Raw genomic sequence first — 20174 nt, 5'->3', positions numbered from 1 at the left:
CACTGTTGCGCTGCAATAATCTTATTTTGTATGACCGGTTATTGGTGAGCTGCCAGCTTGCAAACTCAGGGTATTCAGATATCAGGAAGCCTTGGATGCGCAGTTGTTTATGGTGTGAAGATTTTTGTCTGAATTATTTTTATACATTTTTTAAGTTGAGCCACATTACTGTATTTATTTGATTTATAAATGTGAAGACATTTTTTACAGCTTGTTGCTTCACATTTACATACATGATAATAGTGTAATAAGTGTCTTAATAATCCCCCCCCCCCCCCCCCCAGTTCCTACAGGTCTTTGTTATGGACCCATTAGGACTCCATGTGCCGTCTTATGTTGTCTCGAAAGTACCTCATGTAAAAGGCACCTTGGGTGAGTTTTATAAAAGATTTCTATAAGGGTGTCTAGAAACCTCCTCTTCAAGTAGTTTAACCCCTTAAGGACTCAGCCCATTTTGGCCTTAAGGACTCAGACAATTTAATTTTTACATTTTCGTTTTTGCCTCCTCGCCGTCTAAAAATCATAACTCTTTTATATTTTCATCCATAGACTAGTATGAGGGCTTGTTTTTTGCATGACCAGTTGTCCTTTGTAATGACATCACTCATTATATCATAAAATGTATGGCGCAACCAAAAAACACTATTTTTGTGGGGAAATTAAAAAGAAAAACGCAATTTTGCTAATTTTGGAAGGTTTCGTTTTCACGCCGTACAATTTACGGTAAAAATGACGTGTGTTCTTTATTCTGAGGGTCAATACGATTAAAATGATACCCATGATTACATACTTTTATATTATTGTTGTGCTTAAAAAAAATCACAAACTTTTTAACCAAATTAGTACGTTTATAGTCCCTTTATTTTGATGACCTATAACTTTTTTATTTTTCCGTATAAGCGGCGGTATGAGGGCTCATTTTTTGCGCCATGATCTGTACTTTTTTTGATACCACATTTGCATATAAAAAACTTTTAATAAATTTTTTATTATTTTTTTTAAATAAAATGTATTAAAAAAGTAGCAATTTTTTACTTTTTTTTTTTTTACGTTCACGCTGTTCACCGTACGGGATCATTAACATTTTATTTTATTAGTTCGGACATTTACGCACGCGGCGATACCAAATATGTCTATTAAATTAATTTTTTACGCTTTTTTGGGGGTAAAATAGGAAAAAACGGACGTTTTACTTTTTCATTGGGGGAGGGGATTTTTCCCTTTTTTTTTACTTTTACTTTTACATTTTTTTACACTTTTTTTTACACTTGAATAGTCCCCATAGAGGACTATTCATAGCAATACCATGATTGCTAATATTGATCTGTTCTATGTATAGGACATAGAACAGATCAGTGTTATCGGTCATCTTCTGCTCTGGTCTGCTCGATCACAGACCAGAGCAGGAGACGCCGGGAGCCGGAAGGAGGAAGGTGAGGGGACCTCCGTGCGGCGTTCTGAATGATCGGATCCCCGCAGCAGCGATGCGGGCGATCCGATCATTCATTGAAATCGCGTACTGCCGCAGATGCCGGGATCTGTATTGATCCCGGCATCTGAGGGGTTAATGGCAGACGCCCGTGAGATCGCGGGCGTCGGCCATTGCCGGCGGGTCCCTGGCTGCGATCAGCAGCCGGGATCAGCCGTGCATGACACGGGCATCGCTCCGATGCCCGCGGTTATGCACAGGACGTAAATGTACATCTTGGTGCGTTAAGTACCACTTCACCAGGACATACATTTACGTTCTGCGTCCTTAAGGGGTTAAAGGGGTACTACTGTGGAAAATTTTTATTTATTTATTTATTTTAAATCACCTGGTGCCAGAAAGTAAAAAACATTTGTAAATTACTTCTATTAAAAAATCTTAATCCTTCCAGTACTTTTCAGCTGCTATATGCTCCAGAGGAAGTTCTTTTCTTTTTGAATTTATTTTCTGTCTGACCACAGTGTTCTCTGCTGACACCTCTGTCCATGTCAGGAACTGTATGGAACAGGAGAGGTTTGCTATGGGGATCTGCTCCTGCTCTGGACAGTTCCTGATATGGACAGAGGTGTCAGTAGAGAGCACTGTGGTCAGACAGAAAAGACAACTTCAACTTCGTCTGTAGTATACAGCAGCTGATATTTACTGGAAGGATTAAGATTTTTTAATAGATGTAATTTACAAGTCTGTTTAACTTTCTGGCACCAGTTGCTAAAAAAAAAAAAAAATTCCACTGGAGTACCCCTTTAACCCTTCACATGCTGCAGTCAAATCATGAAATGAATGCAGCATGTAAAGAGTGCTGCTTACCTCCTGCATAGGCCCTGGCTTCAGCAAATTGACTTTGGTTTCTATGACTTCCATGTTTGCCATTGTTGTCTGTGTTGCCAGTTTTACTGTGCAGAGCAGCCAAGTACATTGCCTGTCAGCATTATGATGAAAGGAGGAATACACTCCGCTAGTATACTAGTCCTCTTTTGTGACTAGTGGAAAGTAAAAAAAAAAAAATACACACATTATAAAGTATAGTTAAAAAATATCCCTTGATATCTCTTCTTATACATAAAACATAATAAAATAAAAATACCCCTATTTGCTATTGCCATGTCTGTAACGACCCAAGAAATAAAACATTTTAATATTCATTCAGCAAGTTGAAAACTGTAAAAAAATAAATATATAAATTTGGTATCACTGTAATCATACTGACCCATGAATAAAGCTGTAATGTAATTTGTTCTGTACGGTAAACGGCTGTACAGTTAAAATGCAAAAAATAAATGACAAAATCACATTTTTCCATGTGACCAGCAAGAGTTTATTAAAACCACAGTAAAATATATGAACCCCAAAATGGTGGCATTAAAAAGTACACGTCTAGCAAAAAACAAGCCCTCATACGGCATTGTTGATGGAAAAATAAAAGATTTTTTTTAAAAGTACAATACTTGGAAGGCTACAATAGAAAAACAAAAAAGTTTACTCAGTATTAGGTTGAAGCATCTTTGGCAGCCATTACATCATCCAGTCTTCTTAAAGATAATGTCACAAGGTTTGCACACCTCTGCAGATCCTCTCAAGCTCTGTCAGGTTGGATGGGAATTGTTGGTGGAAGCCATTTTCAGGTCTCTCCAGAGATGTTCGATTGAGTTCAAGTCAGGGCTCTCTCTGGGCCACAGAAGGACATTCTTAGAGTTGTCCTTAGGCCACTCTTGTGGTGTTTTGGCTGTGTGCTTAGGGTCATTTGGGGAATATATCATGCTGTGTGTGTGATGTACATTTTATTTTTTTACCCTTTTTTTTTTTCTTTCCTTGAGGTGTATTTGACGTGGCTGGGACTAATATATCAATAAGTCGCACGACCTTTCATGAATTGTGTGCAGAAGCATCAGTAATAATGATGACTGGAAATATTACATGGTATAGACACTTTTTACCGTGTGGCCAGACTTGGTGTGACTTAGTGCATGATTGTGGGCCATTGTGTGGAAATTAACGACTTTTTTACAAAAGTCCCAAATGATAAATCTATGACCTCTGCTAAAAAAAACTTCTAAGGTACACCTAAATGTGCTGCCGGTGATCTGATCAGCAATTAGAATTGCCACAGATGCCATGTTCAGTATTGATCACTGCATCTAAGGAGTTATTGGTGGACGTCATTACATTACCATTTTATTCAGCCATATTTTATTTGTTTTCGGACCACAAAAAGCAGACATAAATCTTTAGGGTAATCTTATGTAATATGAACTGGAGGAGGTCTGGGTTTGAAGCCCATATTTTAACACAAAAAATGTGAGCACATTGCAGTTGTCCTTGAAGTTCAGCTTTAGATTGACTCTAAAGTTCTAGTTGTGTTGTTTTATCTATTTTTACTGTTTTATATATTTATTATATTAATTCATAAGGGTCAGAGATTTCACTATTATTTTGAACACACCACACATAAAGCTCTGTTCATACTAAAGTGAGAAACTGAAACAGGTAACTCCCTCCATATTGTCATACCCGTCAATGAGACCTAGAATGCTGGTCTTAGGGTTTGCAGGTAGAGTTATGCCATAGACTCCTCTAACCAGATTCAGAACCTCTCTCCAGAACTAAGGGGGAGATTTATCAAAACCTGTCCAGAGGAAAAGTTGCCCAGTTGCCCATAGCAACCAATCAGATCGATTCTTTCATTTTCAACAAGGCCTCTGCAAAATGAAAGAAGTGATCTGATTGGTTGCTATGGGCAACTGGGCAGCTTTTCCTTTGCCCAGGACTTTATCTGTAACAAATAACCAACACAGAAAAAGGATTTTTTACTGTAAGAGCAGTGAAACTATGGTACCCTCTGCTAAAAGAAGAGGTCATCATGGCATACTCACTAAAATAGTTAGAAACAGGCTTAGATACATTTCTGGAGTGTAGTAATATCAAAGGTTATAGAGGGACATTTATCAATGTTTGCTTATGTATTCTTTTTTTTAGTAATTTTTTCCTTCCTTATTTTTTGCTTATGTGTGACGTATTTATCAACTGGTTTCAGCCTGTTGATAATTTTCTTTCACGTAAGCAATTTTTCCTTTTTTACTTTGGCAGTAGCTTTTTCTGCTCCATGTTTGAGCTGGAGTAAATTTAGTAAATTTTTAACGCTGTTGCGACTTTTTTTTGCGCAGTTGCGACTGTCGCAGTTAATAAATACCTGACTACCCGTAGTCCATTTTAAAATTATTACTACATAGTAAATTTTAGGAAAACTTGCTTTTCTCACTTTCCAGTCAAAATGTCGCACGAAAAATCGAGTAGTCGCAGTTGAGACAATTTTGCGACAATTATAGTAAAGAAAACCTGACTAAACCCATTGATAAATGTCCATAATAGTTACTAGATTCTGAAGAAGTTGTTGATCCTCAGAATCACCCAGATTTGGAGTCAAGATTTTTTTCCTCTAAAATGAGGAAAATTGGTGTATACCTATTGGGGTTTTTTTGTTTTTGTTTTTTGTTTGCCTTTCTCTGGATCAACGCTGCAGGATAATAGGTCATACTGAATGATCAATTGTCTCTTTTTTTTTTCTTAAAGGAAAAGATAGCACTTGGAATTATGAACACAGCCTTATATGCTTAAAATATGTTTTCTGGGTAGATTCATATTACAGTATTAATCCATCATGGTCATATATAATGGTTCAACCTGTCTAGATAAATTTAATCTATAGCTTTCATATATCATGATAATCCATGTGGATCTCACAGCTGACAAAATAAGGTGTTACTCTGTGACCTACTTAAAAGTCAATGGCAGATTGCAAGGTTTGCATAATGAGTGCATTAAGGATGCCTTTCTGTACATTCACGTTGTTAAGAGGAAAGACAACTCCTTTGGCAAAATAACATGCACACCCATTGCTGAGTGTCTCTACTTCCTGTTAACTTGTACAAAAACACAGTTTACGGAGAGAGAGCCTGAGAGCGTTCCTTACATAAAAGAAAGTCCTAAGATATTTTCCTCACATTACTTCTGTGGATACATTTCTTGCAGTTGGACATACCTGTGACAACTGTTTGGTTATTTCCTTACTTAGGGTCTATTCACATGAACAGTATTCCAGATTTGATGCACAGGATTTCAAGCTGTGTTCAGTCTTCCAGTTTCCATTGAAATCTAAAGCAGAAAATCCTGCGCATCAAAGCTGCGCAGAATACTGTATGTGTGAATAGACTATAAAGGTAGAAACTTATTGACGTTCAGGTCACTTGTTGTTGAAACAGCCTATCAGATTTTCCCTGTACACTTAGGATATATATCAGCAACCTGCTAACATATGCTATAATATAATGTATAGCATGCCTGATAGGTGCATAGAGTTTAATGGACCATACATTTATTTTGCAGATCTCGAAATTGCAGCAGACAATGTTTTTGAATGCTTTTTTCTGCAAAATATGAATATAAATGTTTATTAAATTCAATAGGCCCACTGTCAATATGCTGTTGTATACGCTGGCAACCCTTTTGTCCAGAGGTGACTCTAGACTTTTTGAGGCCTTAGGCGAAACTTAATCAGCCTATGAATTTTAGAGAATGGCGGTGTATACAGTGTATGTATCGATGCTAATCTGGGGAGCACGCATGATTTTCTCAGGGGTTAGGGTTTAGAAACATAAAATAATACCTCCACACCAGGACGACATATTACTACTGCAGTGACTTATACTACCATACTGTTCTTTTATAAAAAACAAACAAAAAAAAAAACACTATACAGAGACCAATAACACCGCTATACAAGGGACAAATAATTGTACCACACCATAACCACTACAATTACCACATATAGTAACTGGATAATATTTTCATACTGATACTGAATAAAACTTCTATACACAGACCAGCATCACCAATAACACCACTATACACAGACCAGTATCGCCAATAAAGCCACTATACAAGGGACAAATAATATTTTGACGGCAATTAGTGGTGTACCCCAAGGTTCAGTACTGGGCCCGCTGTTGTATAATTTATTTATCAATGATATAGAGGATGGCATTAACAGCTCTGTTTCTATCTTTGCAGATGACACCAAGCTTTGTAGCACAGTACAGTCTACAGAGGATGTGCATAAGTTACAAGATGACTTGGATAGACTAAGTGTCTGGGCATACACTTGGCAAATGAGGTTCAATGTGGATAAATGTAAAGTTATGCATCTGGGTACTAATAACCTGCATGCATCGTATGTCTTAGGGGGGATTAAACTGGCAGAGTCACTGGTAGAGAAGGATCTGGGTGTACTTCTAGATCACAGACTACAGAATAATATGCAATGTTAGGCTGCTGCGCCCAAAGCCGGCAGGATATTGTCATGTATAAAAAGAGGCATGGACTCAAGGGACAGGGACATAATACTCCCCCTTTATAAAGCATTGGTACAGCCTCACCTGGAATATGCTGTTCAGTTTTGGGCACCTGTCCATAAAAGGGACACTGCGGAGTTGGAAAGGGTGCAGAGACGCACGACTAAACTAATATGGGGCATGGAACATCTTAGCTATGAGGAGCGATTAAAGGAGTTACAATTGTTTAGTCTTGAGAATAGACGTTTAAGGGGGGATATGATAAACGTATATAAGTATATTAATGGCCCATACAAAAAATATGGAGAAAAACTGTTCCAGGTTAAACCCCCCCAAAGGACGAGGGGGCACTCCCTCCGTCTGGAGAAGAAAAAGTTTAGTCTCAAGGGGCGACATGCCTTCTTTACCATGAGAACTGTGAACTTATGGAACAGTCTACCTCAGGAACTGGTCACAGCAGGAAAAATTAACAGCTTTAAAACAGGATTAGATACATTCCTGGAACAAAATAACATTAATGCTTATGAAGAAATATAAAATCCCATTCCTTCCCCAATATCGCGCCACACCACTACCCCTTAATTCCCTGGTTGAACTTGATGTATTACCATTACCACTACCATTTAGTAACAGGATAATACCACCATACTGATAATGAATAAAACCACTGTACACAGACCAGTATTACCAATAACACCATTATAGAGAGACCAGTATCACCAATAACACCACTATACAAGGGACACATTATACTGCCACAGCATCACTATTATCATAGAAACATAGAATGTGTCAGCAGATAAGAACCATTTGGCACATCTAGTCTGCCCAATAATCTGAATCCTATCAATAGTCCCTGGCCCTATCTTATATGAAGGATAGCCTTATGCCTATCCCATGCATGTTTAAAGGGGTACTCCGGTGGTCAACGTGTTTTTCCGTTTTTTACTTACCCTATTTGTTTTGTTTCATTTCTATTCTTGTTGTTTAAGCTACTCTATTTCCGTTCTTTGTTGTCTTTTTATCCCCCACTTTGTTTTCCTATCTTTTCTTCTATTTCCTGTTTCTTGCTGTGCTGAAAACTACAAATCCCAGCATGCCACATGCCTTGCTGGTTTGGGCCGACTCCTTTTTTTTTGTTTTGTTTGTTCCGCCCTTTACCCCCCCCCCCCCCCCCTACTATTTTCCTGGGTCGGCCCCCTTATACACAGCACACTAATATAATCATCTCTGGTTGGGATACACTGGCATACACATACAAAAGGGACTACAACTCCCAGCATGTGCAGTTCAGGAGTCTTCAGTCTGTGGTATAACACCAGCATGCTGCCTCTGTAGTCTTCTGGGGGGGTTGTAGTTCACCACACCTCTGTAGGGCATACACCAGTGTTTCCCAAGCAGGGTGCCTCCAGGTGTTGCAAAACTACTACTACCAGCATGCCTGGACAGCCAAAAGCTGTCCAGGCATGCTGGGAGTTGTAGTTTTGATAGAGCTGAAGACACCCTGGTTGGAAAACAATGCACTTTGTTTGTAATATACTGAATAGGCTAGGCCAGTGTTTCCCAATCAGTGTGGCTCCAGCTGTTGCAAGACTACAACTCCCAGCATGCTCAAAGACTGTCAGGGAATGCTGGGAGTTGTAGTTTTACAACAACTGGAGGCACACTGGTTTGGAAACACTGGTGTAACATGATGTGTATGCTGAATAGGCTAGGACAGTGTTTCCCAACCAGTGTGCCTCCATCTGTTGCAAAACTACAACTCCCAGCATGCCCAAAGTCTGTCCAGGCATGCTGGGAGTTGTAGTTTTGCAACAGCTGGAGGCAGACTGGTTTGTAAACCCTAGCATACACACACATAACGGGGACTACAACTCCCAGCATGTGTCATTCAGGAGCCCCCCCCCCTCTCACCCTCCCCACACAGAAATCATTCCCAGTCCGAGATTTATTCCCCTGCAGCCTATACGGGGGAGATTCATCAAAACCTGTGCAGAGGGAAAGTTATCCTGTTGCCCATAGCAACCAATCAGATCGCTTGTTTAATTTTTCACAGGCCTTCCTAAAAATGAAAGAAGCGATCTGATTGGTTGCTATGGGCAACTGGGCAAGTTTTCCTCTGCACAGGTTTTGATAAATCTCCCCCTACATCCCCAGCCCTTGCACCTTGTTATCCTCCCCTTCACATACATCTTCTCTGTCTTCTTTCAGTGCCGACCTGCGTCCTCAGAAGACAAAGCAGGGGGGAGGGGAGAGGAGGAGCTGTGTAGGAGCTTCTTGCTCTCATGCACCCCTGTGACCTCTAGGAAGGGGAGATGAGGGGGCGTGGCCTATCTCTGTCATGCAGTTCTCAAAGAACAGAGAAAAAAAAAAAGCTCTGACATCTTGTCCACAGCCTAATCCTAACCTGTGGACTACAGTCAGAGATCCAACACAGAACTACAGAACTTCCTGGCCCACAAACAGGCAAGAAAAAAAAGACACATGCTACACAAACATATAATTCATGTCAATTGCAAAAAACATGACCATTAAAAGAAGATGCAATATAGCCAAAAATCTTAACCACCGGAGTACCCCTTTAAACTCCTTCACAGTATTTGCAGCTACCACTTCTGCAGGAAGGCTATTCCATGCATCCACTACTCTCTCAGTAAAGTAATACTTCCTGATTTTAATTTTAAACCTTTGCCCATCTAATTTAAAACTATGTCCTCTTGTGGTAGTTTTTCTTCTTTTAAATATGCTCTCCTCCTTTACTGTGTTGATTCCCTTTATGTATTAAAAAGTTTCTATCATATCCCCTCTGTCTCTTCTTTCATCCAAGCTATACATGTTAAGGTCCTTTAACCTTTCCTGGTAAGTTTTATCCTGCAATCCATGTACTAGTTTAGAGAGAGTTCAGAGAAGAGCTACTAGAGCATCTATATCCTTTTGGAGATATGGCCTCCAGTACTGCGCACAATACTCCAAGTGAGGCCTTACCTGTGTCCTGTACAGCGGCATGAGCACTTCTCTCTTTCTACTGCTTATACCTCTCCCTATACATCCAAACATTCTGCTAGCATTTCCTGCTGCTCTATTACATTGTCTTCCTACCTTTAAGTCTTCTGAAATAATTACTCCTAAATCCCTTTCCTCAGATACTGAGGTCAGGACTGTGTCAAATATTCTATATTCTGCCCGAGGGTTTTTACGACCCAGGTGCATTATCTTGCACTTATCCACATAAAATTTCAGTTACCAGAGTTCTGACCATTCTTCTAGTTTTCCTAAATCCTTTTCCATTTGGCGGATCCCTCCAGGAACATCAACCCTGTTACATATCTTTGTGTCAGCAAAAAGACACACCTTACCATCGAGACCTTTTTCAATATCAATAATGAAGATATTAAACAAAATTGGTCCCAGTACAGATCCTGGAGGTTCCCCACTGGTAACAAGACCTTGCTCTGAATATTCTCCATTGACTACAACCCTCTGTTGTCTGTCACTCAGCCACTACCTAATCCAGTGTTTCCCAACCCAGTCCTCAAGGCACACCAACAGTCCAGGATTTTAATTTTTCCCTGTTCTATTCCAATGGAGTAACTGAAAAAACCCGGAATGTCGGTGTGCTTTGAGGACTGGGTTGGAAACACTGACCTAATCCACTCAACAATATGGGAGTTCAAGCTCAATGACTAGTTTATTGATTAGTCTTCTGTGTGGGACAGCATCAAAAGCCTCACTAAAATCTAGATATGCGATGTCTACTGCTCCTCCGCCATCTATGATTTTAGTCACCCAGTCAAAAAAATCAATAAGATTTGTTTGACATGATCTCCCTGAAGTAAACCCATGTTGTTTTCATCTTGCAAACCATGGGATTTTAAATGTTCCACAATCCTATCCTTTTAGTAGGGTTTCCATAAATTTTCCCACTATTGATGTTTGACTTACTGGCCTATAGTTGCTTGATTCCTCCCTACTACCTTTCTTGTGAATGGGCACGACATTTGCTAATTTCCAATCTTCCGGGGCGACTCCTGTTACCAGTGATTGGTTAAATAATTCTGTTAACGGTTTTGCTAGCTCACCACTAAGCTCTTTTAATATTTGAAAGTTGATCTTTCTGCCACCTATTTGTGGGTAAATCTCATACCGATAGTGTTGTTGTTTAGTTTTTCTGTAAATTCCAGGAATAGTGTTAGTGTGCCCTCCCAAAAAAATTAAGCACATTGCTTTTTGGGACAGATATTCGGATGATATTTAAATTTTTTGGGAGGGCACACTAACCCTATTCCTGGAATTTGCAGAAAAACTAAACAACAACACTATCTGTATGAGATTTACCCACAAAATAGGTGGCAGAAAGATCTACTTTTTAGATCTGACAATATTCATTGATAAGGAAATCAAATACAGACCACCATGTTTAGGAAGCCAACTGCGACCAATAGTTTATTACATTGGAGCAGTTGGCATCCAGGACCCCTACTTAAAAGTATACCCGTTGGGCAGTACTTCTGGGCAAAACGAAATTGCTCACAAGAGGAACAATTTAGGGTTGAAAGCAACAAATTAATGTCCAGATTTGAACATCGAGGTTACCCTAAAAAGTTTATGAGAAAGGCCTTTAATAAGGCCAACCAAAAATCAAGGAATGAACTTCTCAATGAAAAAACTGATGTACTACAAAACAAATTGATACGTTGCATAGGGATGTATGATGCTTACTTACCACAGGTAACAAATATCGTGAAGAAATATTGACCAATCCTTCAGGCGGATAAGGGTAGTTATTGGCCCAAGACCTAGTATGACATACAAAAGAGGCCCAAATCTGATGGACTTACTAGTCCATAGTAACCACATAGGAATAGGAGAAGGTGAGAGAACTAACTGGTTACCCAGCCCCCCTGAGGGATCCTACCCATGTGGACATTGTGTTATCTGCAAACATATGCCTAAAACTAAATCATTTATAAACCCAGTTGATGGGAAGAATTATACAGTTAGGGACTTCATCAACTGTGGGAGCAAGTATGAGAATGTAGTGAATGGAGCACAATACACATATACGTGGACAAAACCACACAAGAACTAAGGAGACGAGTGGAGAAACACCTAAGCACTATCAGAACATGCACAGATACACCTCTTTCAAGACATGTGAGATCACAACATGATGGAAGAATGGAAACCTTAAAATTTTGGGGAATAAGCCAAATCAAAATGGGCCCCAGGAGAGGGAATGTGGATATCCTCTTGCAAAAAGAAGAAGCCAAATGGATCTATAGATTGCAGTGTAGATCCCTTAAAGGACTAAATGAAGGATTTTCCTTCTCGGCCTTCCTACATTGATTGGTTGATTATGTGGTAATATATATACATTTATAGACATTCTACAATTTTCACTATCACCAATCTCTTCTCTCTCCTGCCCTAATCTAGCAGCCAAACATTACCATGATACCCTAAAGTCTACCCTGGATCAAATGGCACCCTCTAAAACACGAACCTCCTGACACAGATGGCAGCAACCCTGGCATACGCTAACAACCCGCTTTTTCAGGCGATGCTCTAGGTGTGCTGAACATCTGTGGAGGAAAACTAAGACTTCTTCAGACTATCTGCACTATAAATTCATGCTTAAATCCTATTACTCTGCTCTTCATCTCGCCAAACAAACATACCTCCCTCATCTCCTCTCTGTCTAACAACCCAAAACACCTTTTTGACACGTTCAACTCTCTCCTTCGGCCTAAAGTACAGACCCCAATCACTGATCTCTGTGCTGAAGACCTGGCCAAATACTTCAAAACTAAAATCGATGACATTCATGATGAAATCCTTTCTGTCCCCTAAAAGTTCTGATCCAATTCCCAGCCACATCTCCTCTTCATCACTCTCCGTTTTTGAGCCTATGACAGAGGATGAGGTTTCCAGGCTTCTCTCCTCCGCCCTCCCCACTACCTGCTCACTTGACCCCATGCCTTCACACCTCATCCAGTCTCTCTCCTGTTATCAGCTGTCACCCAACTAAAATCTTTAACCTCTCCCTCTCTTCTGGGGTCTTTCCCTCCTCTTTCAAACACTCTATCATAACCCCACTATTGAAAAAACCATCTCTGGACCCATCCTGTGCAGCCAACTATCGACCCGTGTCAAATCTCCCCTTTATCCCCAAACTCCTGGAACGCTTGGTCTACTCCCGCCTTATCCGCTATCTCTCCGAGAACTCTCTCCTTGACCCCTTACAGTCTGGTTTCTGCTCCCTTCACTCCACAGAAACGGCCCTAACCAAAGTCACTAACGATCTTCTGACGGCCAAATCAAATGGCAATCTTTACTGATTCTCTTGGACCTCTCTGCGGCTTTTGACACTGTGGATCACCAACTCCTCCTCAGTAGTCTCCGCTCCATCGGTCTCAAGGACTCTGCTCTCGCCTGGTTTTCCTCCTATCTCTCTGGCCGCTCCTTTAGCGTCTCGTTTTCTGGCTCTACTTCTTCTCCTCTTCCCCTTGCTGTCGGGGTTCCCCAGGGATCGGTCCTGGGTCCTCTACTCTTTTCACTCTACACATCCCCCATTGGAAGAACAATCAGTAGATTTGGTTTCCAGTACCACCTCTATGCTGATGACACCCAACTCTATACCTCTTCCTCCAACATCATCCCTGCACTCCTACAGAATACCAGTGACTGACTCTCTGCTGTCTCAGACATCATGTCCTCTTTATATCTGAAACTAAATCTTTCGAAAACAGAACTTCTTGTTTTTTCTCCATCAACTGATACTGTACCTAACCCTGACATTTCCATCTCGGTATGTGGAACTACCATAACTCCCTGGCAGCAGGCTCGCTGTCTTGGAGTTATACTTGACTCTGATCTGTCTTTCACTCCCCATATTCAGTCCCTTTCACGTTCTTGTCACCTGCATCTCAAAAAGATTTCCAGAATCCGCCCGTTTCTCACTACTGAAACTGCTAAAACTCTCATTATTGCTTTGATTCACTCCCGTCTCGACTACTGTAACTCTTTACTAATAGGCCTTCCTTTCTCCAAAATCTCTTCTCTTCAGTCCATCCTTAATGCCGCAGCCAGACTCATCTTCCTCTCCAGCCGCTACACCGATGCCTCCTCCCTGTGCCAGTCACTACACTGGTTACCAATTCAGTCCAGAATACAAAATCCTCAGTCTCCCACACAAAGCTCTCCACAATGCTGCACCTCCCTACATCTCCTCTCTCATCTCCGTCTACCATCCTACACGTTCTCTCCGATCTGCTAATGATCTCACACCAACATCTTCTATAATCCGAACTTCTCATTCCCGTCTCCAAGACTTCACTCGTGCTGCACCGGTTCTCTGGAATGCTATACCTCAATCCCTCAGACTCAACAACAACATCCATAGTTTCAAACGTGGCTTGAAAACACATCTCTTCAGACAGGCCTATAACATTCTTTAATTGGCCTCAACATATCCCCACACCTCTTGTTTGAATAGTTACTGTGTAATATTTTGTCTGAAACTTGTCTTTGTTTGTACCCCATAATTGTAAGCGCTGCGGAATCTGTAGGCGCTATATAAATAAAATTATTATTATTATTACACTAACTATAATAAGTGAGATCACGAATGAGAAATATGATGTACTTTTAAACCATCCCTGGTAATAATTACACCAAAGAAAAATAACCAATATGACATGATAATAAATGGAATAATGGAAATAAAACATTTACCTTACGTGAAGAGCCCTAGGACTTGGTAAGTTGATTCCTATGTAAAAGAGAAAAATAAGAAATGGAATAAATTCATTAAAAACAATATAGGATCATAAATAATAAAGTGCACAACTAACTGAGGAAATTTGTAATATGTGAATTAGTTCAACTTTCAGGTGCTCCGGAGGGCTGGAAAAAGTGGATACAGTCCTAGGAGAGAGTCTCCTAGGACTGTATCCACCTTTTCCAGCCCACCGGAGCACCTGAAAGCTGAACTAATTTATGCAGGCTAAGGACAGCAACTGCCGAGCCGAGAAGTTCATGACGAATCGAATCACTGTAAGTTCGCTCATCTCTAGTATCGACTCTCACGTGAGGTCATGACGTGCTACTCACTTAAGACTCATTTGGAAGACAGCCAGTTATGACTGTTTGGGAAGTCAGCCATACAACATACTACAACAGGAAATGCTATTGTTTCATAGAATTTAAAATAACATTTTGATGTGTCATGTGGTTTTCTACTAATAATTGTATCCAATACAGACAAATTTATTTTCTATGTATAATATTTCTTTGATCTTGTATGACAGTCTTGCTGGGGAAATAGAGTTATTGGCAATGTAGAACAACTAGTCAGCTGGACAACCAATTACAAGAATAAATACATTGATTTTCTATTTTAGCCACACCTTGCATAGTTTAAAGGGTACCTCTCATCAAATAAACTTTTGATATATTTTAGATTATTGAATGTTGAATAACTTTCCAATAGCATGTTAATGAAAAATGTGCTTCTTTCTATTGTATTTTTCCCGATCAGTCCTGTCAGCAAGCATTTCTGACTCATGCTGGAGTCCTAAACACTCAGAGCTGCCAGCCTGCTTTGTTCACAGCCAAACAGGCTGTGAACAAAGCAGGCTGGCATCTCTGAGTGTTCTCCTTTGTGAACAAAGCAGACTGGCAGCTCGTAGTGTTTAGGACTCCAGCATGAGTCTGAAATGCTTGCTGCCAGGACTGGTAGGGAGACCCCTAGTGGTCATTTCTTCAAAGTGGAAAATTTAATAGAAAGAAGCATATTTTTTAATAACATGCAATTGTAAAGTTATTCTGCATACATTAATCTATAATATATCAAAAGTTTTTTTTTAAGAGAGGTACCCTTTAATGTTCTGTACCATTCTTTAAACCAGTCAGCACATTTTAAATAATATATTGCTTTTGCCTAGATACATAATTTAAGATTATATTTTAGAATTAAGTACACCAACTCTTTGAGACCTAGAATGCTGGTCTTAGGGTTTGCTGGTAGAGTTACGCCATACATTCCTCTAACCACATTCAGAATTCAATGCCATAGAAGTGCTCAGTAATAAGAGCGGCCTACTTGTACTGTCTACCTAAGGTGGACTGTACAAGAAGATCATCAGTGAGCAGCATGGAGTAGAAGAGATCGTTGGCCACCATCTTCACTCATCATATTTCCGTGGTCATGCTGCGGGGCAGTCCAATGAGTGCCCCCAAACCTCCAGCAATGATATTTAGGTACCATTAACATTATTAAGGGTTAGGTGCAGTGCATCAGCGTGATTAGTGATGTCCTTCATTAGCATGTCCTGTAGCCCTCATGCCAAACTACTGTATATGTCTTGAAATATTTTAGTTATTTTTTTAGTTATCCTTTTTCATCTTGAAAGGTTTCATGACCATGCGAAAAAATTACTTATAAAATTGAATGAATAAAAGTTGCGGTGTATTATGGCTGTCAGTGTAAGGCTACATTCACATCACTATTTTTCCATACTGTTTTGCATAATTTTTTTTTAATTTTTTTGTTTTGCATAACGTATGCCTTAAAAACTGGCAAATTGTATGCAGATGTGTGCTATAAATTTAAACCATATGCATTTAAAATTTAGATGTACGGTTGGCTCAGTTTTTGCAAAAAAGAAAGTATACTTTTTTTAATTAACACTTTCTTGCAATAAAGTTCAGATTGTTTTATTGAAATTCCAAGGAAAGTAGGTGTGGTGGAAGGAAAAATGGTATCCCAAAAACCGTATGCCACCGTAGACCCATCTGTTTTGACTTCAGTATTAAAAAAAAATAAGTTTGCGGTTCATATATGGTTTCAAACAGGAAACAAAACCGTACACGACCAAAATGTACACAAGCGGATGCTTCTTCTTGTATCCTTTTTTTTGCATGGGAGGCCTATGTATATGGTTTTCTATACGGTTGTATACGGTTTTCCTATACAAAACTGTATAAGGGAACTGTATAGCAAAATCATGATGTGAATGCACCCTAATGCTGACCGTGTGCCCATATGCATTCCGCATTACAGAACATTCCTCAGACAACATTTAATAATCTAATTGATAGCATGCCAAGGTGTGTAAGTGATATCACCGCTGCTGCTTCTGCGCTGGGTCCGGCTGCGAGTAGGCTTGGGGAAGCAGCAGTGGTAATGTCAACGTGCTCTTGAAGCTTTGTCCACGCACCAAGCCTGCCGCCAGAACAAGGAAGATAATGGGACTACAAGGTACAAGGAATAACACGTTCTAATACAGAGAGTTTACCCTACACTAGTGTTTCCGAACCCAGATCTCAAGGCACACCAACATTCCGTGTTTTTTCAGTTACGCCATTGGAATAGAACAGGGAAAAATTAAAATCCTGGACTGTCGGTGTGCCTTGAGGACTGGGTTGGGAAGCACTGCCCTACACACAGAACTGCCAATAGAAACTCTACTCTAAACTATACTCTAAACTATTCAGGATTGGCAGTCAAGATACCTGCAACTTCCTTAAACAGACTAATAGACAGGAGAATACAAAATAGCAGGTAGATTTTATTTTTAACATCATACAGTACAACCCCCCCCCCCATGCAGAACCTTGCAGTTTTTCACACTTTATTGAAAGATCCAGTGCCTTGGGATTTTGAAGCCTTTACCTGGACTAAAGGTGTTCATACACTTTCAATATCTGTTCGGCCAACATTTCTACTGACAACCCCATAGCGCTCAGCACAGCCAAATGTTTATGTTTACTCTATAAGAGAGATAAGCCACAGCCAGAATAGGAATGAGAAGTTAAAATCCAACATACCAACCCTTTGCTTTAAATTATCTGTCAAGGCAGATTAAGGAGTCTGTCATACACTTTAGACAGTCACTCAGGTTTGCATAAGTTGCCAGGTTTGGCTAACTTTAAAGGGGCACTGCAGCCAAAAAATTTACTTATCCCCTGTACACAGGACAGGGGATTAGTAGCTGATCGCGGGGGGGGGGTCCTACTGCTGGAAACTCTCCCTTCCCCGGTCTCCGGAACGAGACCCAGCTCCATTGATTTCTATAAAAGCTCCTAAGAGACCCGAATCCAGCATTCGGGCATCATTGACTCTCCCATAGAAATGAATGGAACTCATTTAGTGAGACGTCCCGTTCTGAAGATCGCGGGGGGATAGAGGATAAGTTAATTTTGTCTGCAGTACCCCTTTTAAAGTGTATGGGAACCTAAAGAAACACTGTTTGCATGTCCTTACTCCCTGTATTATATTATGTTTGTACAGTAGGTTGAAAAGAAATATGAAGAAGCTATAATGCAAGTCTGTATTTCAAGGTTAAATAACTTTAGCTATAGCTACCTTTTTGTTTCCCTTATATACTAGTTTATCACTAGCTGAGTAACTTTATGGTAGGGTCACATAGAGCGTATTTGTTGTAGATTTTTCCCTACACATTTTAAATTAATTTTTTTTACAGTAGCAGTAAAGAGGATGAAATATAAAAGTCTCCTCCACACACTGTGTAAAAATATGTGCACGAAATACCTGCGGCAATCAACCTGAGACATGGATTTATATAATGTCAGTTTTGGTGTAAAAAAAAACCAGAGAATTTATTGTTGCTGATCCATGGCAATATCCACAAGTACAGATTTAAGAAAAAAATAAATAAAAATAATAATATATATATATATATATTAGGAACTAATAAATTGTCAGAATCTGCACAATAATGTGCAACACAATTGCACTAAAATGTGCATGATTTAATGATAAACATGTTGGTGTGAATATGTTGCAGAAAATTCACAACCAGGATATCTTGAGCGGTTGCAAAACTACAACTCCCATCATGCTTGGACAGCCAAAGGCTGTCCAGGCATGATGGGAGTTGTGGTTTTGCAACATCTGTAGGCACCCTGGTTGGGAAACACTAATTTATGCTATAAAGGGGTTAGTAAAAAATCTAAAGTCAGAACATTTCATCCTACAGGCACTTACTATTAGCATGTGAGAACAATATATAACCATCATTTGTGTTTTTCCATTTTGTCAACTGCAGGTGCTTATCGTCCTGAAGTCCCAGGAAAACAGTCCTTCCTTTACAACTGTGACAAGAAGTGGATTCCAGCATAGGCCACACACGAAGCCCGGCTCTCATGAGTTACATTTAAAGAACACATCTGGGAACCATGGCTTTAACAGTCTTCTGTGTCAACTCTAAAGAACTATGAATAAAAACAAGGCTGCACTGCATTTTTGTGTCTAGTATCAGATTTGGGAGTCCCTATTATCAGCAATTTTGCAGATGAAAAAAAAGAATAGAAAATCAGAAAAGTACAAGAAGATCACATTCATGAAAGCTAAAGAAGAAATTACATGTTACCCAAAATTATATGTTGAAAAATGCAACTTGTTTGGCAAAAAACAAGCATTTACACAATAACCTTGATGCAAAAATTGATATGGCTCTTGCAAAGGGAAAAAAAAAACTAGCTGGTCCTTAAAAGAGAACCCCGGTGGAATAAAAAAAAATCAACTGGTGCCAGAAAGTTAAACAGATTTGTAAATGACTTCTATTTAAAAATCTTAATCCTTCCAGTACTTACCAGCTGCTGTATGCTCCACCGGAAGTTCTTTTCTTTTTAAATGTATTTTCTGTCTGACCACAGTGTTCTCTGCTGACTCCTCTGTCCATGTCAGAAAACTGTCCAGAGCAGGGTCAGATCCCCATGACAAACCTATCCTGCTATGGACAGTTCCTGATGTGGACAGAGGTGTCAGCAGAAGGCACTGTGGTCATACAGAAAATAAATTCGAAAAGAACTTCCTGTGGAGCATACCGCAGCTGAGAAGTACTGGATTGATTAAGATTTTTAAATAGAAGTAATTAAAAAATCTGTTTAACTCTCTGGCACCAGTTGATTTAAAACAAAGAAAAAAAAATAGTTCCGTTGGAGTACCCCTTTAAGGAGTTAGTAAAAAGGGATAGGAACAATACATAGTAAAAGAATCTCATTACTGATTTTCTCTATCAGTTATGGACATATGACCTTTTAAAGGGGTTATCCACCATAAAGTGATTTTAGTATGTACCTGGCAGACAGTAATGGACATGCTTAGGAAGGATATGCGTTTGTCTTGGGGCTAAATGGCTATGTTGTGAGATTACCATAACACTGTGGCCAGCTATTTGTGAACTAGTATTTCCTGTTTGACTTTTCTTTGACTGCAAATCCCACAATTCCATTTTCCTCCCTCCTACACATCAGCCACCCCACCCATTGAAACATAAATTAGCTGCATCCATTCAAATCAGTGTGGTTTTCAA

At 39.7% G+C, this 20174-nt stretch overlaps 1 protein-coding gene across 4 annotated transcripts in view; it reads left to right on the top strand.

Annotated features, from left to right (window-relative positions):
• STPG1 (sperm tail PG-rich repeat containing 1) overlaps positions 1–19339 on the top strand; it is a 102415-nt gene extending 83076 nt beyond the window's left edge. The window contains exons 7-8 of one of the 4 annotated variants that reach the window (XM_056557053.1): positions 285–372; positions 18906–19339. In XM_056557053.1, coding sequence (XP_056413028.1) covers positions 285–372; positions 18906–18921 — 104 coding nt within the window. In that variant the 3' untranslated portion in view covers positions 18922–19339. The remainder of the gene's footprint in view (positions 1–284; positions 373–18905) is intronic. The other 3 variants (XM_056557054.1, XM_056557051.1, XM_056557052.1) reach the window with 3 other exon arrangements.
• The last annotated feature ends 835 nt before the right edge of the window (positions 19340–20174 follow it).

This window comes from Hyla sarda, chromosome 2, assembly GCF_029499605.1.
Source record: "Hyla sarda isolate aHylSar1 chromosome 2, aHylSar1.hap1, whole genome shotgun sequence".
Taxonomy (NCBI): domain Eukaryota; kingdom Metazoa; phylum Chordata; class Amphibia; order Anura; family Hylidae; genus Hyla; species Hyla sarda.
Note: the sequence above shows the minus strand (reverse complement) of the source record. Positions and strands in the feature narration are given on the sequence as shown.